The sequence below is a fragment of the Sciurus vulgaris genome, assembly GCF_902686455.1.
Source record: "Sciurus vulgaris genome assembly, chromosome: 18".
NCBI lineage: Eukaryota > Metazoa > Chordata > Mammalia > Rodentia > Sciuridae > Sciurus > Sciurus vulgaris.
The window spans coordinates 7,731,448-7,755,642 of record NC_136479.1 but is presented as its reverse complement, the minus strand read 5'-3'; the positions used below and the strand labels follow the sequence as shown (position 1 = coordinate 7,755,642).

Sequence of the window (24,195 nt, the reverse complement as noted above, 5' to 3'; positions counted from 1 at the left end):
TGAACCAATTTTCCAGAGAAAGGACATGTGCCTGTTCTTGAACTTGGAAGCAAGCATCTCTCCAAGGGAAAAGCAATATGCTGTAGCCAAAATAATTAGGAGATGGATGATGGACAGGCAAAACAATTCCTCTCACTTTTTTAATGGAGTTGGAACACAATATGCACTCCTCACTGATTTAAACAAATTACCAGCTCAGAGGGGTGTTGGGCATCCCTCCGGTGGGTATTGTGACTGGTTTGGTAATTAGGTCCTCTCCACAATCCTGCGTGTTCTACCATTACCATTATCCCATTTTCAGATGATAAACTGAGGCAAAAAGTCATGAAGCAATTAACCCAAGTGGCACAGGTGGTAAGGGGCCCGCTGGACTTGGAGTTAGGCCGAATGGCCTCAGGATGCATGTCCCTGGCAACTGGGCCCCTCTCTCTGGAAATATGCCTCTTATTTTAAAATATTTCCTTTTGAGTTTCAGAAAAGAAAATTGTATGATTTTTTTTTGTTGTTTAGAATAGTGTTATATTTACTGAAAAATATATTTATATATGCAGCACATTCTCCTCTGCCCCCTGACCAGTTTCTCTAGTTATTAACATCTGACGTTAGTATGGTACATTTTTTCACAATTAATGAACCAATGATATATTGCTGTTAGGTAAAGCCCATGCTTTGTTGGGATTTTCTCAGATTTTATCTAATCCCTTTTTTCTGTTCCGTCTGGTGTCTTATCCCGGAAACCAAGTACATTTAATCCTAATATCTCCTTAGGCCTCTCTCAGCTGTGACAGTTTCTCAGACTTTCTTGTATTTTGATGACCTTGACAATTTTGAGGAGTACTGGTCGTTTCTAGATAGCTTCTAGAATGTTCCTCGGTGGAGATTTTTGTTTCTTATGATGAGACTGAGGTTATGGATTTCTGGAGGAGGACCATGTGGGAGGATGGTCACCACTACATCTAAGGATGTGTTCTGGTGATACAATTTGTCGCGGTTGCTGTTGTCTTTGATCATCTGGCTGAGGTAGTGTTTGCAGATGTCTGCATGGTAAAGCTAGTCTTTATTTCTCTAGTGAAAACTTCAGATTGTATCTTCAGTGATTTAAAAATGAGTCCTGGATTCAAAGCTTGGTTCTACCAGTTTCAAACTGTGCAAACTCCCTGCCTCGGTTTCCTCATCTGTGAAATGGAGATAATAAAAGTTGTATGTAGGTCGTGGGTCTGGTGTTAGGATTACTCGGACTGATATGCACAGCTCTCAGAATGGTAGAAACAGAAACCCTTGCTTTCCCATCTCATGAGCCCCTTACTACTCTAGGAGTTGGGCACCTTTAAACTACGAAGAAACCAAATTTCAGAGAGTGACAGTGATGGGGTGGTGTTCTGCATCTTCACTGTGTGAGGTTAGATTCCTGCTGTGGCCCCGATGGCAGGACCTGAGCAAGACCCTTGCCTTCTTCAAGCCTCAGTTTCCCCGTCATGGAATGAAGATCATCATAGTCACCTGCTTCCTGGAGCCGCTAGAGGATTGAAAGACTGGGGATCCATCCGCACTCTTCCCCAAAGCTTGCCCGAACGTCCAGCTAGCGTGAACAGCTGACTTTGCCACCAGTGTCCCAAGTGCCACAGCGGGAACGTGGCTGAGCTGGTGTTCGGCTTGTGCTTCTTTCTAGAAGAGGAAGAGTCCACATTGTGTGAAGCCTCAGACCTGGGAACCACTGGTTCTCTGCAGAGTGAATTCCCAGCTGGGGAGTTCCTGCCGACAGCACCCTCTCTCCCTCAGCCTTCTGGCTGGATTGTCAGAACACCCTGCCACCTTCTCCACAGGGCAGGTCTGCCAGCCTGCTCTCCGCTGCCCCTGCAGCCCTGACTGTTTCAGAAGTACATAGCAAGCGAGGAAGGCTAGCCTTACCCCTCTTCCAATTTTCTACTCATTATCCTGGTCCCAAATCGGGAAGAGGTGAGAGGACAACCTAATCCCTGTACTTTGCACAGAACCTCAGATATGAAAGACGTCGGAGGTCCTCTAGTCCAAACCCACCCCCTCATTCCTCTTAAAGGTGAGGAGGTCGAAGATGAGGACAAAGGTCAAGGGCATGTCACAGCAGGAACCCTGGTTGGTCTCCACTTCCTCAGTCAGTGCTCCACCTGCAGACGCTCATGGTTTCCTCAAAGAGAGTTTACTGCATGTTGAATGAATGATAATAGTACCCCCACGGCCAGCTCTCTGCCAGGCACCGTGTGTTCAGAAAGGTTTGCTGTCATTAACTCGCTCATGACCCTGGGGACTGTGAAATTGGGATGCTTTCATTTTCTGTTTGCAGAAACCAAGGTTCAGAAAGATTATGTGACTTGTGCAAGGTCACAGGGCAGGGGCAGGATCTAAATCCACTCATCTGTGTTATGGTGTGGATGTGAGGTATCCCCCAAAAGCTCATGTGTGAGACAAAGCAGGGAGGCTTAGGGGAGAAATGACTGGGTTATGAGAGCCGTAATCCACTCAGTAAATTAATCTCTTGATAGGGATTAACTGAGTGGTGACTGAAGGTAGGTGGTTGGGGTGTGGCTGGTAGTCTTCTGGGGTGTGCCTTTGGGGTATATATTTTGAATCTGGTTAGTGGAGTCTCTGCTGTCTGCTTCCTGGTGTGATGTCTTCAACTGATTTCCTCCACCTCACCCTTCCACTGTGCTGGCCAGCCTAACCTCAGGCCCTGAAGAATAGAGCTGACCATCTGTGGATTGAGACCTCTGAAACTGTGAGCTTCCAAATAAACTTTTCCTCCTCCTCTAACTGTTCTTGTAGGTCTTTTGGTCACAGCAGCAAAAAAAAAAAAAAAAAAAAAAAAAAAAAAAAAAAAAAAAAAAAACTGACTGGTTGCTGAATCATGCTATTTATGATTCTGAACTCTTTCTTTCTGTTCCTTGTGAGGGAGAATGGAGAAGGGTTCAATAGCAGTGAAGGTGATTCCTGAAAATTTAGTAGAATCCCTCTGTGCGTGTACATGAGCGTGGACTCAGTATACATGCCTGAGTCCTGTCCTGCTCATCGACCAGTCTAACCAGGCCTTTGGCCAAGTGTCCTGGACCCTCTTCCCTTTCTAGCTCCAGAATAGGCTCATGTGACTGACAGTGGCTAGTGGTTTCCCTTGCTCTGGTGCATTGAAATTTACCTCAGAAACTATGGAGCTAAAGGAAATGTGGTACCATTTTGGAATTGGCTCGCTCTTCAGAGTAGTTTTTTATGGGTCATGATGTCAGTAGACTGGGATGCGCAGCATGGTGAAGGGGCCTGGAAATAGGAAGAAGGTCCATCCAGTTCAGAGAATAACAGGGGAGTCACCGTCAGGTCCAGGGTGGAATGCGATTGGTGGTTACCATTTCAGAGTGTGCAGGGCTCTTCCATTTTGCACACAACTTCTAAAAAAGACACTTGGAGCGTGGAGGTTCTAGGCCCGTGAGAACTGGGGTTAGCAGAGACAATATGACAATTGAAATTGAGCTTCCTGACTCTCAGTTCAGCGCTTATTACCCTGAGTCTTGCTTTCCCTTTGAACACTTCAGGGTGACTGGATTACCTTTCTAAATGGCAATAGCATGGTGCCATTTGCTTTCTTGGGAAATTTGATACCAAGAGGTTATGCAGGTAGCCACCCTAAATGGCTCTATCTGAGGTTGCTGGGAGAGGGAGGACTAGAAGACAGATCCTTGATCCTCAGTATTTTGCTTTGGGTATAATATTCCATAACCAAGGCACATATGGACACCTTGGCTATTCTACTGGCACGTTCTGATGCATGGACATTAAAAAAAAAATCTGGCCATATGTTCATTCGTTCCATCAATGGTGAGCCATTAAATCTCTCACCTCGTGCCAGGCCTTGAGTTAGAAGCTCTGGATGTGGAATCTAATCACTGTTTATATAAAATCCCTGCTACTCCAGCACTATACACACACACACACACACACACACACACACACACACACACACACACACACACACACACACACACACCTGATAGACTGGGAAATCTTAGACTAATGAGTGAAACATATACAAAAATACATAGATTCTTAGAGTATAATATTATAAAGAAGTGAAACTTAGATATTCAAATCCAACTGTTTATGAATGAAATCAGATAATGTTTGGGGTTTCCTTTGGTCTTCTGTGGAAAGGGTGGGTGAGAGTAAATGAAACAAGACTGGCCATTACTGAACCTGGGTAGTGGTCTATGGAGGTTCATTATATTATTCTACTTTTGTATGAGTTTAAATTTTTTTCACAATTAAAAAGAAAAAAAACTTGAATTCCAAAGACAAAGAGTTTCTACCTGCACACCAGTTTTATGGGACCATAGGTGGCTGAGGTCATCCGTATTTCTTTTCCCTCTGGTGCGTGGGTGAGGTGAAGTCCATCTTAGCCCACTTGGGTTGCTGTAACAGAGCAGCACAGACTAGGAGGACTATGAACAGCAGAAATTTATTTCTTACAGTTCTGGAGGCTGAAAACCAAAGCTCAGGACTCTGGCAGGTCGGGTTCTGGTAGGGGCTGCTTCCTGTTTCCTAGATGGTATCTCTTGCTCTGTGTTCATGTGGCCAGAGGGGCACAGGAGCTCTCTAGGGGCTGTTTTATGTGGGCACTGACCCCATTCACGAGGACTCTGCCTCATGACCTACTCGCCCAAAGGCCCCCCTCCTAATACCATTGCATTGGAGACGAGGTCTCAACACGTGATTTTAAGGGGCACGAACATCCAGTCTATGGCAAATATACAGATCCTGGCTTCTATAGGACCTTCAGGGGCTGGCTTCATCTGGGCCTGGCCTGCCTGGAGTCTTCTTCCTTCTTTTGCTCCCCTCACCGACCCCTCCTCTCACTCCAACTCATCCTGGATTTCCAATCTCAGCTTAAATGCCACCTCCTCAGGGAAGCCTTCTCTGATTTCTTTCCCCCATATGCCCTGTTAGACCCGTTTGAGTTCTTCCTTCCCATCTGTAGGATGCCTGCTTTTGTGTGATTAGTTGACTCAGGTGTCTTCCCAATTAGCAGAAAAGCCCACATGAGCAAAACCCTGTGACCTGACGCCTAACACAGGACATGGCACTAGTAGCCACCAGGACATACTGTAGAAAGACTGAGCCTCTGCTCAACCTGCCTGCCAGCTTTGGCTCAGTCACACGGGAGCAGGAAGTGAAGGACTTCCGCTCTCTCCTATCTGACATATGCACTTTGGAGTTGGGACTTTGGTGTTTGAGACGGTCCTGAAGAAGCGGTGGACTCAGGAAAGCAGGTGAGAGCACTTGGGATCTGGGCGGTGTTTACACAGCAGCTTCGGCTCCTGATTAAGTGCTTTCCACCTGCCGCCTGCCTCCGGTCCTCCTGGGCTGAGCTGGATGTGGTGGGAAGGGCTGCAGCATTCTGGGGCTGGGGAGTCCTTACCGCCACCTTCCCCGTGAGTCCCCCTCGGGCTGGCCATTTTCCTGGTTTGTGAAGTGGCCAGTGACATAACCAACTAGCCTCGATTTATGTTATCTCGGGATGTTAAGAGCCGGGTCTGCAAGGAAGGAAGGGCTTTGAAGGTGTAGCGATGTTACCATGGCCCAATCAATAGAACCACGGAGTCATGTGAAGGGAAAGCACCTTTGGATTCACCGTGATATTACTCTGGTTCTATCATCTGCTTGCTGTGTGAGTTTGGGCATGCCCCATAACTGCTCTGTGCTTCGGTTTCCACCACGTTGGATTTGGGGAGATTAGACTAAGTGGTGGAATTGACACCTTTCCTGAACACAGAAGTGCTCAAAAGTGACCTTGTTATAATCATAGTATCAAAAGGCTGTGGTAGAGAGAGATGCAAAATTCTAGATTACTAGGAAAAGCAAGAACCACTTTACAGATAAGCTGACATGCGATCTCTGTCTTAAATGTCCACAACAGCAATAGAATAGCTGCAGCCACTGTGACCTCACGTGTGTTCCACGTGTGATGGACAGTTGGGGCTCATTCAGACCTCCCTGCGGTCCTTAAAGGCATACTCTCTTTCGCTTTCTCTGCATTTTACAAACAGAGAAAGTGAAGCTTAGAGGGGTTCAATACCTTTCCCCATGCTCTTCAGCTAGAGGGCGAAGCCAATATGAACCCCTAGTTCTACTTGACCCCCAAAGCTAAACGTGTGTCCACTAAGCTACCCAACCTCTCTTGAAGGTTGCATTTGAGTTTTTAGAGCTAAATGGAAAGAAGGGGGGGGGGGGGCATATAACATACTCCAAAGGGAAAAATTTGCAAATCTTTGTATCCACTTGTGTTTTGATTGGCTCGATCTCTGTCCTGCCATCAGCTGATAGCTTAAGAAGGCAGAAGGCATTCTAAGCACAGTCCATGATTGTTTCCAGGCTGATGCCAGCACATAGTAGGTGGTCAATGAATCTGTGATGAACGAAAGAAGAATCCCATGTTCTCCCGAGCCGTGTGGCACAAACCGGCCCTACTGACCTTCCCATCTTAAAAAGCACAGTGTCACCGGGGTGGATGATTTTGTGATTAGCCACACGGGTGTTTCTTTACAGCTAGCAAAAATTTTCCAGCTCAAATGACGAGGCAGTTCCAGGGATCAGGGACCCTCTCGCCTCCCTCTCACCCCCTCCCCTCCTGGTGCTGTGTGTCTGATTCCTCCTCAAGGGCCTGAGCTTCATTTCTGACCGCACTTAGCGACTCGGGCGAGGTGAGCGGGTCACATCAGCACAGATGGGACTGCGCCTGGTGCTTAGCCTGCAGGCCAGGTGTTTTTCTCGAGGTTGGTATCACAGATAAAGCACTGACCTACGGGGTCAAGCGCCAGGCGTGGGAGCAGGAGGAGCAAGACGAGAGTGGGCCGCGGGGGCGGCTCTGCCTGGCGGGGATGTGACTAGTGCCAATAACCTGTCAAATAGAATTAAGGTTGCACACATACAGCCTTCAATCTGATTCCGCCGCGGTGCCGAGTGCTGCTCTGAGGGAATATGATCGATTCTATTCTGACAGGTCTCCGTGCACGCTAAGCAGCAGCGGTCTCCACTCTACGCAGATTCATAAAAGTTCAACTTAATTTGCAACTTAAATGGAACCGTAGCCGGGATGGGAAATGATGCTTCTCATCCCATCACCTGCTCTGTCCCTTCGGTGTCTCTTCTCTGCTGTCCTCTTTGACAACATCTTCCTCTCCCCTTCCCTCTTTTTTCTTGGCACCTTTTCATCTTCCTCTGTACTTTTCCTTTTCTCTCCTCCACCACATGCCGGGCCTGGCTTTACTAGACTCCCAGGCGTGGTGGGCAGCGAAGGCTGCCTATGGCAGATGAGAAGAGAGAAGCTCTCGATTAAGAGCTCGCATGCCTCAGAGCTGCCCAGGTCCTAAGAGGCAGAGGCAGCACGAAGCCTGCACGTCCATGCTGCTTCCATGACGTCAATGGTTCCAAACCCAGGCAGAGCCCCGGAGCCACCTGGGGACCCTATGGATGCGGTGCTGGACATCGCCCAGACACGCACGCTGTCGTTCCGGGGCGGGATCTGGGATGCAGGGCGATCTGGTGTTCTGTATTGTCTCCTCTTCCATTTTCCTCAGCTCCTCAGTGGATGCACACGTAGCACGGAAAGCCCTTAAGACGGATGCTGTCTTCTTCCTGGCCACCTCGGGGGCAGAACCAGCCCTCGTCGGGGTCCTGGGGCAGGACAGCAAGGCGCGTGTCTGTGTTTGTGACGCAGGTGGGGAAGTGGGAGAACCAGACGCTGAGTCTGCGGCACGCCGTGTGGCCCAGGTACAAGTCCTTCTCCGACTGCGAGCCGGACGACAACCACCTGAGTATCGTCACCCTGGAGGAGGCTCCCTTTGTCATCGTGGAGGACATCGACCCGCTGACCGAGACCTGCGTGAGGAACACGGTGCCCTGTCGGAAGTTCGTCAAGATCAAGTGAGTGACAGGGCCGCTGTCGGCTGACGGGCTGGTCCTCTTAGGGCGTGTGCGTCATTGCCAGTGACACATCTATAGCTCAGTCGTGAAGTGTGACACAGGGCAGCCCTATTATCATGAGAACAGCAGCGTGACAATGGAGCAAAAGACTTAACTGCCTGGGGACCCACCAAGTCGGCCTTTGTCTAGTTCCCAAAGCCTGGTTCAGCCCTCCCCTTGTCTCCCCTGCAGCGGTGACTTCTGCTCTGCTCTTTCTGGCTGCTGCCTTCGCCCCCTTCCCCAGCATGTTCTTCCTTCCATCTCCTTTATGCTTCCCAGTCCTGTACTTTTTCAAAAATTTTTATATTTTGTCTCTGGCCAGGCGTGGTGGTGCACGCCTGTAATCCCAGAGGCTTGGGAGGCTGAGGCAGGAGGATACCTGCCTCAGCAACTTAGTGAGGCCCTAAGCAATGCAGTGAGACCCTGTCTCTAAACAGAAAATAAGGAGGGGTGGAGGTGTGGTTCGGTGGTCGAGCGTCCCTGGGTTCAATCCCTGGTATCAAAAAAAAGCTTGTCTCTGCTCAGGAGCAGGTAGATACCTGGCCCTGGTCTGCGACTACAGATGAGATCCAGGTGGAAACTGGACCTCTGGCGGCTCTCCTGCTCACTCATAGCAAGCTGCACCTCGTCTCAGTCGATTCCTCTTGTGATGTTAGAAGAAGGAGCTGGCATTCTGGGCTAGGGCTCCTCCTTAATTTATGAGCCCTCCGGGGGCACAGAAAGCTCCATGGCCAGGTTTTCCCTGGTGCAGACCCACCACTGAGATAGGCCACTCACAAGAGGGGAAAGACTACTGTGGATCAAAATCGTCTTCTTGGCGTGTTTCCTGATCGCCTCCCTTCACCTGGCCAACTCCTGCCTGTCTTTGAGCTTAGCCCCTGCCTCCCCGTTAGGCCAGCTCTGCCTGTTCCCGCAGTGCCCTGGGCAGTCCCCATCTCTAACCATGTCACCTGTTTTTGTAGTTTATAGTTTGTCTGTCTTCCCCCTGGATGACTAGCTACCTCAGCACAGGGAAGGTGCCTTGTTATAAATGAAATTGTAAAATAAAAAAAGGTAAGTATATCAATGCTTTAAATAGACATCAAGCACAGTTTTATGTGTCAGGCACTGGTGAAGAGAAAAGATAAGGATCTTGTGGTCATGTGATGAACTGTTAGAACACAGCTGGACCTGTGAAGGAACGGGGCAGCCCTGTGATGGTAGGCCTATAAGGCGACCAATCAGGTGGCGTGGTAAGAGACAAACAGGTCTGTGCAGCTCCTGGAGCTCACCTGGGTCGGGCTCAAGGTAAGACATGAAGGATGAGGAGCCAACATGTGAAGGTCTGGAGGAGGAGCATCCCAGGGAGAGGGAGCAGCAGGTGCAAAGGCCCTGAGGAAGGGAGGAGCTGCCCAGCTGGGAGACAAAAGGAAACCCAGCAAATTCCAGAGAAGAGCTGGAAGGAGCACCGAGGGAAGGGAAGGAAGGGAGGTCTTCTAAAGGGCTTTGGATTTGGGTGAGTGTCCTGTGGTCCAAAGTTGGTCAGATGCAGAAAGAATGTCTGACACAAAACTGAGGGTAACGTTGGCAGGATGCCTCCTTTCTGATCACGACACCCCTAGGTTTCCATAGGGCACATTGGGCCTCGTGTGCTTCACAATCAATAAGAAGAGTTTAGAATCTTTAAAATCAATAGCACTGGCGCTGAAAAGAAGGAGGTCACGGAGTCAGGTCAGTGTGAAGAAAAATCACCCAAATAAATTGCTCTCTATAAAAGAATCGACTTTTCTATTGAAGACTAGGAACAGCTTAACATGTGCAAATTCATGTTTTTGGCTCCTGTGGGGTGGTACTGGCTCCTTTCCTTCCTCTGCGTGGGGACTAGAGACAGATGCTGCACCTGGGTGTCCAGGTGAAACTGAAATCTGCCTTGCTCGATGTCAATAGGAAATCATCAGGGTGCACTAATTCCAGCGCTAACACGAGTTAGATCAATTGCATCCTCTAAAGGTAAAGGCTTGGGGAGCCGGTGGGTTGCAAAAGGATTCCTGTTAGGCCAGGTGATTGCGTTTGTATTTTTGGTAACACTCCCCCAGGGATAACCCTGGCTTCTCACTTCTGGTCAATGGTGGGATCCTGGGGCCCACACCAGTCTTCAAAAAAGCCAGAGTGAGCTGAGAAATCTGTCCACATTCATGGATGTAGGTATAGAGACACCATCTGTGTTCAACCCATGACTCTGATCCTGTGCGTATCCGCATTCCCTAGATAATTTGGGAGAAGCCTCAAAAAAATAAATACGAGGAAGGAGAAAGTTTTTCCCACTGTTCAAAAATAGCTATGCTTCACATTTCCTTGTTTTTCTACCCACTTTTCCCCCCATAAATCCATCTGCTTTTGTATAGCAGTGATTATTCTGTTTGTACCTCTGTGTAATCAACATGTTTTTCAAATGATAGGGAAACATGATGTTGGATTTCCATAAGCATCATGGTGATGCTCTTTGGCAGTCCAGCGTGTACGTGTGCCCAAAGTGGAATATTCAAACAGAGCACATGTTCCGTAATGAGCACGACTTGAGGGCGGGGTCGCGCCAGCAGGAGGCCGTGGTGCAAGGTGGGATGGAGCGTGCAGCCCATGTGTGAGTTGTGAGGATCCTTTTGCCACTTGGTTTGAGAAGACTAAACCAAGTTTCCTTCATTCTTAGAAGGATTTAAGAGTCTATGGGTGTTCTTCGAATGTGACCTCGTAGCTAAGTAAAGCAGGATGCCTGGTCTAGGGCCGTGGGCGTAACCACGGGAGATCACAAGACAGCCTTTCCAATGGCCGGCACCAACCATCTGTGTTGAAATAGGGGTTTTCCTGATGGAGGGCATTTCCTGCTAGACTGTTGCCTTTTACATTCATGCCCTGTATTTACAGAGGGGAAACGTGATGAAGCCTCATGTGACAGCTGGCTTTATTGGGAAAGGTCAAGTCTATAGATCCAGCCCAGGGCAGAACCAGGTCTCCTGGTTCTTAGGAGATTTCTAGGAATCCTCACTTCTTCCCTTTGGTTTCAAGACTTCTACATGTAGGATAAAGTAAAACCCTGCTTCACGTGAGAATTTCACATCATCCTCTCTCCAGTGTCTGATAAGCTTCTACGGCTGATTTTTAGATCGAACAACTAAACTCTGGTTTAAAGAGGTCGTGTGTTATAAACTCTTAAAAGTAAGTTTGGTAACACTTGCTTAATGGGGTAAAAAACAGCACCCAATTCAGAGAAATGTCAAGGGGGTCAACCTAACCATCAGTTGCCTATAGCAGAGGGCCTAGCCAGCAGTGGTTACTCAGCACGTGTTAGCGGTGGTGGTCAAGATAAGTGCTGTAATTACCAACATTTCTGCTCTGGCTGACGTGATCTGCTGTGTGTCCTTGGAAAAGCCGCTTCCTCTCTGTGAGCCTCCCTTTCCCATCTGAAAGGCACCGGGGAGTAGCTTGCAAAACCCGCAAGCCCCCCGTGCTGACGTTCTGTGGTCTTGGGGTTTTCTTCACAGCAATTCAACCAACGAGGGGATGAATGTCAAAAAGTGCTGCAAGGGCTTCTGCATCGACATCCTGAAGAAGCTATCGAGGACCGTGAAGTTCACCTATGACCTCTACCTGGTCACCAACGGGAAGCACGGCAAGAAAGTCAACAACGTGTGGAACGGGATGATCGGGGAGGTAGGTCGGCTCCCCGTCCTGCGGACTCCCACCCCCGGGGGGCACCTGGGAGGGTGGGAGGAGCGGCAGGCGCACTGTCCCTTCTCCGCCTTGCCCAGGTGGTCTACCAGCGGGCCGTCATGGCCGTGGGCTCGCTCACCATCAACGAGGAGCGCTCCGAGGTGGTGGACTTCTCCGTGCCCTTCGTGGAGACAGGCATCAGTGTCATGGTGTCCAGGAGCAACGGCACCGTCTCACCTTCTGCTTTCCTAGGTAGGTGAATTCTGATGGCTCTGGCTTTCCTGCGGGGAGTTACAGCCATTCTGTCCCGTTCGCTCATAGAACGAACGTGTGGGTGGACTGGACCTGGCTGGGCCGATCACACTCTGGAGCCGGTTGCACCTGAATCCCCTCAGCTCATCACCCCCTGCCCTGTTCATGGCGTTCAGTTATCTTTATCTGGGAGATTTCCGCTGAAAAGCACCATCGCCTGTTCAGATACTGGTCTTGACTCTGTAGAATGTAAATTAGTAGATGTATTACTCGGAGCCTTGAAAAACATTTAAAAAATAAATAAACCTGTCTTTCCACAGTTAATTTAAATCAGCCTGTAAACCTGTCTTCAGTATCCACACCCCTGTCCCCAGCCCACCGTAGAATGGCCATCATTTGTCTACAAGACGGAAAGGGGAAAATAATGATGAGCACACAATGATTTATGCCAGTCCTCTGGTAAACAAAATAGGAGTAGTCTGAAGAATATACGCTGATTTAAAATGAATGGAGTCATATTTTAAATGTGCCTATCCTGTAAGCCAAATGGATTGTCAAGCAGGACATTCTTTGAACCATTTCATAAATTTCCATGTTTACAGTAAAGCTTTTCTCCTGAATCAGGGTAGAGTTATGTTTCTATCATCTGGTTTTCAGCACTGTAGCTGCGTGTGACTTAGGTAGCCTGGCTAGAGAGGCGGAACTTCTTCAAAGCAGAGTGTTGTCGTGTTGGCTGTTTGGTTATTATAAATGGTTTTTCTTAAGTAGCTATCTTGTTGAAGATCATGGAATTCAGAGGACAATGATGAATGACAATGATGATTTTGTACCAGGGATTGAACCCAGGGGTGCTTGACCACTTAGCCACATCCCCAGCCCTTTTAAATATTTTATATAGAGACAGATTCTCACTGAATTACTGAGGGCCTAAGTTGCTGAGGCTGGCTTTGGACTCATCATCCTCCTGCCTCAGCCTCCCAAGCCTCTGGGATTACAAGTGTGCACCACTGCACCCGGAAGAATTCAGATTCTTAATTCCCCCTTAGCACTCCCATATAGATGGGTTTGTCCCAAATTTGGGCTGTTAAAGCAAACCTGAATCTTTAGAAGAAAACTGCCTGAGAGAGAGAGAGAGGGAGGGAGAACAGTGTTATTAAGGTCAACTAAATTTCTTACATTTTTCCAGGAAAAAAAAAGTTCTAATATAGGAAGTTGCCAACTTGAACCAACTGGTGGACCCAACTCCAGGCCCCTGGTCTTGTTCTCCCAGTGTCCTCCTTTTCCTGTGACGTCAGCACCCAGCGGGGTCTTCATGCTTCCTTCTCTCCAGCGAAATGTTGACTAACAGGATTTGAAAGCCTGTCTGACTCTCAGAAGCATGTGGATTTACTATTTCATTTTTGATAATCCAGTTAAGCTGCTGAAATCCTTGCCACTCACTGGATTTGATTTTGCACTCATTGCTTCAATTTTTGTAACCTTTGCTGGAGTGAGTGACATGGAGCTTGACAAGCACACACTTGATAGGTTCCTTACATGTTCCATTTGCCCCCTTGTCTGACGTGGGTACAGATACCTGTATCTTAATAAGGAGCCTCAATACACCAGGAGAAGTGAAAATGACTGATATGCACAGCCCTAATGATTGTCAGAAGGACCCTCCCACGTTGTCACTACCCCTAATGATCATCAGAAGGACCCTCCCACCTTGTCACTACTAGTCATTTTTTCTGATTGTCAGACCCTTGGATGGAGAACCTTTGCCCTGGAGCTTAAGAAATGGTTGGGGGAAGTGAGTGGAAAGAAATGTGTTCCTTTTCACAAATTGTCCTCAACTTTCCATAGTGAGCTGGAGAGAAGTTTTTTCCAATTCAATCAGAGAAGAAGAAAAAAATATCAATTGGCTTGTCTTGTAAAATTGGGTCACTGATATTGAATTTGGCCGTGACCCAGTTTCTCTAGATTATATTTTTTGTCTTACCTGCATCTGAGAACATTTCCATAAAAAGTCAAGTATTTTGTCAAATTTAGCAAAACTACCTTCCCCCCTCACTCTGCTGTACTTTTAAAAAATAAAATGAATTATAGTCAGAGGAAACAATTTGCAAAGCTGTTTTTACACAGGAGGCTTAATATTTTCCCTAGTCACTAAATTACATCCCTATTCGACTGACGTTGCACCCCCTTATTTACAGTCATTATCTGCAGGTTTTGAAAGTCATAATGAACCGTGCTAAGCTACATTTTTCCATTCACTAGCTCAGTCATCTGGAAGAGCCAAAACATTCAAAATCTGATTGCATTGCTGTTCATTATTTCCTATTCTCTCTCCTTCGCAAACTCCATTAACTCACATCGGAAACACTTGCAGGTAATGCCACGGAGCTTTGTGTAAAAGTGGTTCTTCAAGGACAGAGATGACATCTCTTGCAATATTTCCATCCAGTTAATTTTAAAGACTTTTCCAAGCAATTTGGATTCTTTGGCCCAAAGAAATGCTGACCGGGGTCTCCTGGATTGAAGTTCCTTCGTGGATAAATGCTGGCTGTGTTTCAGGTCATTAGAGGATATAATCCACACCAATTTAAAATAGCTCTGGGTCACTCTGTAGCTGCTATAGACAGTGACCTGCTGTTGCCCAGTGCTTTTCTGCATTGTGGGGCACGTGTGTGCTGTCTGGGGATAGCAGTCCGTCAGGTCACTTGCAGACACTTGGTTTACTGTAACCAGAATGCTGCAGCAGAGCTGTTTGATCTGTGTGCCATGCATGCAAACCAGGGCACAGATGTTGTCAATGCCAAGTGAGATAGCATCTGAGATCAGTTGCTGGAGCAGCTTTCATTCAACTTTCTGACCAGTACGTTAGTGAGCAGGATGCAGGTGCTAAAGGAAGTCCACTGCAGGACTACAGACTCTGACATGTGAACAGAGGAGTTCGGCAAGGGCTCCCCCAATTCTTATAATGCTATCACCGCCTACAGAGACACAGGAGTTACCAGATTCATAAGTGTGTTTTTATCAAACGGCTGCTTTTTCAGCACCATGGACGGCGTCTCTTGCCTACCACCATCTTTTCTGGCTTTAATCATGAGATCAGCAATTCCCCATTTTCTTCATCCATTCATCTGTTGGCGGCCACCTGGGCTGCTTCCATCATTTGGCTTTTGTGAATTGAGCTTCTGAAAACACTGACATGCCCATATTGAGGCAAAATAAGCAGGAAATAGTGGGAGGGGAGTCCCATGAAAATAGAAGGGAGCTGGGTGGAATAGAGGAAGAAGAGAGGGGGAGAAGTGAGGGACAGGAAAAGGGGGGAACTGTGAAGTGAAATTGACCAAATTATGCTATGTACATTATGAATACGCCACATGAAGTTCACCTTGTGTCTATCTATAAAGCACCAATTAAACAGAAGGAAGACCAGTAGGGTAGAGGAAGGGGGTCAGGGAGAGGGAGGCAGGAGAGACAGAGGAAGCACTGGGGACCGAAGTGTAGCAAATTGCACTCTATGCTTGGATGATCGTGTCAAAATGAAGCCCACTCTCCATTATGGCTCCACCGCATGAACGAAAACCTAAACCCGCTTTTCCATGCGCTATATTGTGTTCGTACTTGTGTAAGGCTCACCGCCAAATGTCTTAATGCTCAGGTTCTTGTCATGAGAATCCTCCTCCCATACGGCACACTGTGCCATTAGACACCCGAATTGACAATTACTTTAACATCTCTATTCTTGACTGTTAAACACTTTCTAATCTCCTAATTACTCATTTACTCACCCTCCTTTCTGGATACACCTCATTACCAGGTTCATGATTCCAGAGGCATAAGATTGTCTATTACTCAGGCCAAATTTAACTAAGATAAACTTCAGTCGTGGTCTTGCTGACCTCTTGGAGTTCACCTGTGTTAAGTCAGTTGTGTTGTTACCTGTGACTTCTTAACCTATTTGTACTGTCAATGTCATGTTGCATGGCAGTTGTTACAGTTTTCAGATCACCCAATATAGTTAAGATTATAACTGGGAGTTCCTTGCTAGCCTTTGATCTCACTGAATAGGACTTTGCCATGACCTCTAGCTATGTTGGGCAGTCTCGGACTCTAATAAGAAGGTGGTCTGCAGTCAGCCTCGTTCTTTATCATAAATAATAAAAATATTATCAATATTCAAGAGGCAGCATTGCACTTATTAACCCTCAGACACTGTTTGCTTATGAGGAACAGGGCGTTAAGTTCACAGCATCTGTAAGCTCTTCTCTCCAGTGAGGCAATCAGGTACAGATAGATTCATTTTTTGAAATTTTAGTCTCTGTTGGTTTTCTAGCAAATCTATATCATAAGTAGATAAAATGGCTTTTATCAGCTAATTTTCATATCCTCAACTGGGTGGAATCAAAGTGCCAATTTATCTTGCATAACATCTCTTACCCTCCTAGAATGTTGTAAGACTTAGCACCTTGGGACTTGGCCTACTGAGATCTCTGCCTACTGCCTAAGCGATGTGGAAATGAGCTGGTGGAAGTGACTTTTAGGGGCAATCACCACCCAGCCATCGACTGCTACCCTTCTGCATCCACCTGCACTCCTGAAATGATGCTTTTTTGTAGAATTATCACTTGGACATGGTGCCCTTCAATGGCCTCCACTCGCACGGAAGCCCCATACCTGCACCAGCAAGACTGATAAACTCTAGGGCGCTGATCTGGATGTAGTGGGAGGCCCAGTGGAGAGTCATGGTGGCAGATTGTGACCTTAAGTATTCTCATCAACCCATGATTTTGTAATCCTTTCCAACAGCCTGTAATTCTCCCTTTACCTCTGAAATCCCTACCTACCCATCATCCCAACAGTACGTAAAAAAGTACAAATGGAAATAAACATCAAAGCCATGCCAGTCTGCAGAAGCCTACGGTTGGTTAACCGTTTGGTTTTTGTCAACTTTGGTTCTCAGATGTCCTGCCGTTCTGTAGGATCTGCAGCCTATTTATTTGCATTCTTTCTCCTTTCATCTTATCATTCCTTTTTGTTTCTATTATCCTCGATCTGATTTGCAAAACATCCTATGCTCTTCTCTATTTTTATCATATTATATACAACCTTATGAAGTATCTCAAATGCTTTTGAAAATAAAGAATAGTTTAAACGTATACATTTTTTTAAAAAAATGACTAGCTTCTTTTGAATGCTCAGATTCAAATTAGGGGCAGCCTGTTGGTGAGCCTGCACCCCACATCCGGGCTCCTGGGTGGTGTGAGGAGGAGCTGACTGACTGTTTCTGTCCCTCTGGTCTGTTTACTGCAGAACCGTTCAGCGCCTCGGTCTGGGTGATGATGTTTGTGATGCTGCTCATCGTCTCTGCCATAGCTGTGTTTGTTTTTGAATACTTCAGTCCTGTTGGATACAACAGAAACTTAGCCAAAGGGAAAGGTAAGGAAGTCTCTCTCAGTACAATTCCAAATTGATGCTTCTTCATTCACTGGCCATGAGGATTTTGTTCTAGAGTACTTTATTCCATGTCACTGTGGAATACCCTCCCACAAGTGGTGCTGGACCTCAGATGTGACTTGTAATGCCAGACAAATATGGCTCATTTTCTGCAGCTGGAAAAAAAAAAAAAAAAGGATAAAGCTAGATGAAACCTTTTAATCTTATAAAGAGAAGTCAATCGTTGTTAGATGAAAACCATTGATATTTGATTTGTTGAAGAGGCAGATCTGAACAAAGTTATTTTGGCAATTAATTAAAAAAACGGTGTCAAAAGAAGTATGAAAATCATAGTGAGGTCTTAACTTCGTCTACACAAAGAATCTAGTTTAAGAACATTCTTCAAATTATGGAATCACATTTGCATTAGTTTGACAGCATCACTATAAAATGGTATCTTTCCTCAAAAAATTGCGTTTTCCTCTTGATGGTGCCTGACTTCAGTGCAGTGTGCTTGCTAAAGAGGCAACCGGTGGGTAGAAAATTGAATTGGGAGGCACCCTTGGGCTATAACTCACAAAGAGGCCCCCACGAGCCAGGGTTCATCAACGGGTCATATTGCCAAGGGAGTCTCTTCACTGAGCAACTCCTTCTGAGAGGATGGTACCAAGACCCCAGCACCAAATCTCTTTTAGGAACAACAACTTGCTGTTGAAAGACTAGCAGACCTTGAATTCTTCAACGCTCCCCCTAAAGCAGGGCCCTTTAATCAATACACTTGCTTTTTCCCTAGAAGCTTAAACATTGGAAACAGCCAACAGGTCATGGAACTCTGCAAGGAACTTAGTTTTACTGAAACTCTCCCACTTCTCAACAACTGAAGAGTAGCAGTTACCATATAAACCATCTCCAATCAATCATCAGGAGAGATGCCGCCAATAATCACCTAGTGTTTAAGTGGGACCTGGTGTGCCTTCAGTGAAAGGCCAATACAGTTCACCAGGCAGGGTTTCCGATGAGTGGAAGCCGAGGCAGTTCTCTGCAAGTGACAGTGCTACAGCAGAGCAGATGTTGACATCTGTGTGTCCAGCCGTGTGACCAGCGTTGGTGCCGTCATGACGTCACACATTTACCGGATGCATATTCATTGAGAAGGCACAGTGTGCCAGGTAGTGTACAGGTGCAAGAGGTAGAGGAGGGGGTCCGCTAGAGACTGCCTGCCCCCCAGGAGTCTTAACGTTGAGTGGCGGCTGCATCATCTAAGCACATAACTTAATGATCAGAGATAGGTGCAAGTTTAAAGAAGAGAAAGTGGTGTGATGTGCCGGTGATGGCCCAGGGTGCTCGTGTAGCTGGGGTGCTAGAACTGGGAAGGAGGCTCAGAGAGGGTGAGAGTAAGCTGAGACCTGAGGATGGGAAGGATTCTGTCACATGAAAAGCAGAGGAAAGCATTTCAGGAAGGGGGACAGCAAACCCAAAGGCCTGGACATGGAGCCATCTTGGCGGCTGACCATGGTTAGCAAGCATTTCAGATTTTCTGCAAAATACCAGGGGAGGGAAGCCAGTGACCCACATGTACGATGTGAAGAGGTCACTGTTCATCAAGGTAAAGGAGGGGACAGCGACCATGGAAGCTGGGAGACCCCTGAAGAAGATGCCACAATGATCATAGTGCTTTGGACTTGAGGGAGGAAATGAAGATGGAACTAAGTGGATACATTTGAGATATATCAGGGAGGGTTTTATTATTTTTTTTAAAGTGCTGCAAAGGCCAGTCCATGCCACAATCTCTCCCTTGGCTGAAGTGTGCCCTAGAAGACCAGGGCGCCAACTGCCTAGCCATTCCATTATGTGGAGGGCTCCTGTTTCCTGCTCGTGTGCCTGGGGTGACTCCCAAGAAATGATAGCTCCTTGTTTCTTGGTGTAAAATGCTTTTCTGTTACATCTCATTGCCCTTTATGGGAAAAGTTATATGGCCCAGTAATAGTATTCATGAATCAGGAATTCCCAAGAGTGCAGGACAGATCCCTTGTGGCTACTTATTTCTGATTCCCGAGTAGCTGTCACTTCTGATCAACATGCATCTCTAATAAAATTAAGTAGCTCGTGAAGTTAGCTGGGTTGACTCTAATTATATTTTTTCCCTAAGACTTCCCAGCCTTCCCTCCAGAAGATCATAAAGTGATGCAAAGAGAAACAGAGGAGACTGAGTAAAGATGATAGAATTGGCTGGCCTCTCTTGATTGCATGGACACTGATACTGGGCCTGCCCCTGATTGGCCTGGGCGTGCAGAAGGCCTGCTTTTCTTAGGCTCCCTGCCCAGAATCCTGTCACTTATGTCATCCAAACGCACTTCTGCCACTTTATTTATTGCCTGCTTTGCTGGCATTGCAAACTGGTCTCAGTAGATCATTTTTTCATATTTTCATTTACTTAAAATGACATAAAAATTAACCTTCTGTTAAAGTAAGCCCTTTTTCCTCTCAAAACAAGGGCATAAATTGATTTTTTCCCCTCTGCAAAACAAAGACTCGAAAACCCTAACGTGAGTGTTTTACAGTCTCTATGAACCCCGTCCCAATAAATTTCCCCACATGGTTCTGCCTCTTTAGTTAAGTCTGTTGCAAGGAACTCTGAAGAATCTTAAGAGGGACTCACACGTAGCGGTTGCAAGGAGACGCAGGGAAGAAAGCTTTGCCATATCAGAGTTCATTTTCTACGGCCCTGCAATGAAATGTCTTCCATCTGTGAAGTGTTGGAAGAATTAAGCTCTATTGTTCTGTTCCTTAATGTCTCCATTTGGAGAGAGTTTCAGTTTGGTTTAATTCCTATATCCTGCTCACTTTACATCTGAATTTGAACAGGAGCAATTGCTAGGGACAATCCAATTAGAATACCAAACATCAGTCCCGCTTGCTGAATTTCGTGTTCTGCGGGGAGGGCGAATCTGACGCATGCAAAGGCAGCCCCCAGCACTCGTTTTTATCAGCCTTTCTTTACATTTATTAAGAAGATTGGTTCTCCCAAATGGAAATGAAATCCAAATTTAAAATAGGGCATAAGACAGCTTCTCATTCAAACCCCCGTTTTGCAAAGTCCTTTTCTTTCCTTGCTCTTTTTTTTTTTTTTCCTCTATTTTTTTTAAAGAAACGTGACAAGATCGGGTTAGATAGAAATGTGGGAGGAATACTAATTGTTGAAGGACAATGAAGCCCACGGTGGCTCTGGTGCTCGGCCGGCCACACACGACTGTGCAATCCCATCCTTAGCCCTGCAGTGTGGCCGGTGGCTGCCCCAGAAGTTTTCATGCCTGAGAAAGGGCTGAGACCGTCCCTCCTGTCGTTTGCAGCACCCCACGGGCCTTCGTTCACTATTGGAAAAGCTATCTGGCTCCTCTGGGGCCTGGTGTTCAACAACTCCGTGCCTGTCCAGAATCCTAAAGGCACCACCAGCAAGATCATGGTGTCCGTCTGGGCCTTCTTTGCCGTCATCTTCCTGGCCAGTTACACAGCCAATCTGGCTGCTTTCATGATCCAGGAGGAATTTGTGGACCAAGTAACAGGACTCAGTGACAAGAAGGTAAGGTGGCCTTGCTTTCCTCTCTGTCTCAGGCTTGGTGTGAACTGCTGTCCTCAGTGATTTGAGCATCTGTTGTCTGGACACCTCCTCTCCAAGTTCAAATCCAAAGCATTCTTTTCTTAATTCAAATTGGCGTACGTCCGAAGCATTTTTAGAAACAGCTGTAAGGTTAGCTCACCTGGGTCCCCACATGCTCAATTCTGCAGTCTTCCTGATGATGCTTAGGTGGACACGATGGGACTCCGGAGCACAGAGCAGCTTGCCCCTTCCAGGGGAGCGTGAGGTTGGGGATTGTCCACTGGCCTGGGCCAGGAGAAACTTGGGGTGGAGGGGTCTGCCAGGCTGCAAGTACCTCCTCGCTCTGTGACCTTGGATACTTCTCTTGTGTACTCCAAGTCTTGGATTCCTCATCTATGACATGAAAAATGTTATATCTAAACTCTGTCCATCTAAAATCAACCCATAGCCCCCCTCCACCACGCAACCGGGTGACTTCCAACTGACTTCTGGTCAGCACTTCCAACTGTCCTGAGGTTTCTTCAAGGGACACAAAAGAAGCAGCCCTGTGGGTTCCCTCTTCTCAGACACACCTCCAGAGCTCCCGTGTCTGTGACCTGCTGTTCCCGATGATCCCCTGAATGCAGAGTGTTGCAGGGTTTGAGTGGCTGTTGGGAAGTGTGCTAGAGGAAGCAGAGAGGTAAACAGGGTGCGCTCTCCTTTTGAAATTTTCGCCAAGGCAGCACATCTTGCCTGGCTAAGCTCAGCCGGGTCGGGGCCGCAGCACTGCGGAGGTTTTCTGTTTCCTACATGTGAGGATAATTTGTCTCTTCCTGAAACCTCCCTGTCGTATCTTGTTGACATAAGTTTACCTACATCCTTTCGGCATTCATCAACAAACTGCATAAAAAATCAGCCCGTGAAAAGCCTTTACAGCTTACCCAGGGCATGCGGTGCTGGGAAGGGAGACGAGGAGAGGCTGGAGTTAGAGATGGCGTCCCCTGCACAAAGGTGCCCTGTGCATGGCTGGCCTCCCTGGGAGCCTGAGCAGGTGCCCCTCCACTTACCGCAGCACACAGAGCCCTTGGTCTCCATCTCCTCCCTGTCGCTCATCTCTGCAGCTCCCTCCCCACCCCCCAGACACTCTACCTTTCTTTCCTGCTTCCTGCCCTGGGTTTCCTGTGTCCTCTGTCTAGAGTGCGTTGCCCAATCTTCTCATGGCTGCCTCCTCCTTGAGTTAGGGAAAACACCAGAGAGGACTTCTCCGGCTTTCCTGGCCAAACATGGCAGGGTGAGCTCAGGCTCCCAAGAAACTTAAATTCTGGTAGGAAGTAAAAAACAACACAGGGAAGAAGGAAATGTCAGACTGGAATAAATGTCATGTAAATATATGAGAAGAAAGTGACGAGAGGGAAATTGGCTTGGGGAGGAAGACCACAGGTAACTAGTTTTTATGGAGTTCTCTGGCACACAGGGGGCACTCTGAACCTCCTGTGGGTAGAGCAAGCAAATGCGTGGCGTGTTAAGCCCGAGTGCCCCTGGGCCTCCTGGGATCCCTCGCCTAGCCTGCATGCCCAGCCCCACTTTGGCATGCTCTGCTGGTAACGATCCACACCTGGGTTCTTCAGAACATGTTACCTTTGGCCCTTGCAGTGGTAAATGTCTCCGAAATGAAGTTTGCCCAGTCCTTGCCATCACCAATATCACAAATAGGAAAGCCCTGCTGCTCATTTGCAGACGGAGAGTTGGCCTTAGGTCAGACTCTGTACCAGCTCCCTCCCCTTCTCTGGTCCTCCCTCACACCCTACACCCCTTCCCTGTGGGTCCCTCCTGGAGCACTTCATTAATAGTGTGTTCACCCCAGCTCTTGGTGGTGGGGAGGCTGCCGGAAGACCCCCAGCTAAGACACGTGGTGTCTGAGCCACCAGGCAAAGCTGGGCATGGAGTCAGGAAGGATGCTTCCTGTTCGCCTCCAGGACCAGCCAGGTCAGCAAGCTCACCGTGCCTGCCTGTTCTCTGTAAAGCTGAGAGTCTTAATTATGTAGAGGATCAAAGGAAACTGCACATGTGAACGTGCCCATAAACTCCTGTGGACGCAAAGCACTGTTAAGGGACTCCATTGTGTTATGGGATCAAAATGCAATTCCTAGAAGAAGGGACCGGAAGCCCAGAGGAAGCAGGGGAGCCATGCCCTGAAGGAGAGGCGTTTAGTTTTGGCTCCAATACGATCACTTGTGGGAGAACTTATTAAATGTGCTAGCAATTTTACTGACCTCTGATTTGGGAACACCCAGGAGCTGACACCAAGTCCTCACGGGACATGGCTCTGTTTCCCTGCTAGGAGCATTCCAGGCACACTGATAGCCCTTTTAATTAAATATTTGCTACAATTAGACAAACAACAAAATTAGAGTAAGTAGGCTAAATGTTCCCAGAATAGGAATAGCAGATAAACTGAGCAAGTTTGCAAAATGAACATCTATATTGAATGAATTTGTTGTGATACCGTACGCGGTGTTTACTCTCGGTTTTTAATCGTGAGGACCTGTGTGAGCACTCAGGTTTCTGACACACTTTAAGCCATTCGTGCTTGTGGTGACAGGAGCCTGTTGTGTGCTCATGTGAGCTTGTGTTTGCATTATAAATAGGAGAATTCATGGGTAAATGCCCTCCTGGAATTATTAAAGGAACATTGGCACGTTGGTGGGGACCCTTTCCAAAGCATTGGGCATGGCTGTGTTGGAGGAGAGCCATCCCTGAGAAGCAGATTCATGTAATATGGTGTTTGGGGTCCAACGCAGCTGGATTCAGATCCCAACCTGGCCCTGTGGTGGTTGTGTGGCTTCCCTGTGCCCATATCCCCAAGGCCTCATTTCCTAATACAGGCAAGATGTTGATACCTTTCTGGCAAGGTCCATGTGACGATTAGAAGGAATCCCACTGTACAGCTGGCTCACAGGAGGCGACCCTGTTTTGAGTGGCACCTCCTCTTTTCCACTTCCTCCTCTCCTTCCTCTCTTCCTCCTATTCTTCCTCTCTGGCCTCCTCTGCCTCTTCCTCGCTTTCATTGCCTGATGCAAACCATTCCTCCTTTCTGGGTCCTGGAGTTCCTTGCAGGGCGCTGGTCTTCTGTGACAGCCATGGAAGGAATACAGGGACTTCCCCAGGCCTGTTCTCAAGGAGCATTGCTGGCCTGGCATTGTGTCCACCCTGTGCTGCTGCGTGGTCCTGGTCCAGGGTCCTGTCAAGGCTGCCTCCGCTGCATGCTTACATCA

The 24,195-nt window shown here is 47.4% G+C and overlaps 1 protein-coding gene across 2 annotated transcripts in view; it reads left to right on the top strand.

The window, feature by feature from the left end:
* Window positions 1-24,195, top strand: part of GRIN2A (glutamate ionotropic receptor NMDA type subunit 2A) — a 358,237-nt gene that overhangs the window by 272,981 nt on the left and 61,061 nt on the right. For both annotated transcript variants that reach the window (XR_013760774.1, XM_079121602.1), the window contains exons 6-10: window positions 7,736-7,941; window positions 11,499-11,667; window positions 11,766-11,919; window positions 17,221-17,346; window positions 20,694-20,923. Coding sequence is in view for 1 of the 2 variants with exons in the window: in XM_079121602.1 (XP_078977728.1) it covers window positions 7,736-7,941; window positions 11,499-11,667; window positions 11,766-11,919; window positions 17,221-17,346; window positions 20,694-20,923 (885 nt within the window). In the remaining variant the exon portion in view is untranslated. The remainder of the gene's footprint in view (window positions 1-7,735; window positions 7,942-11,498; window positions 11,668-11,765; window positions 11,920-17,220; window positions 17,347-20,693; window positions 20,924-24,195) is intronic.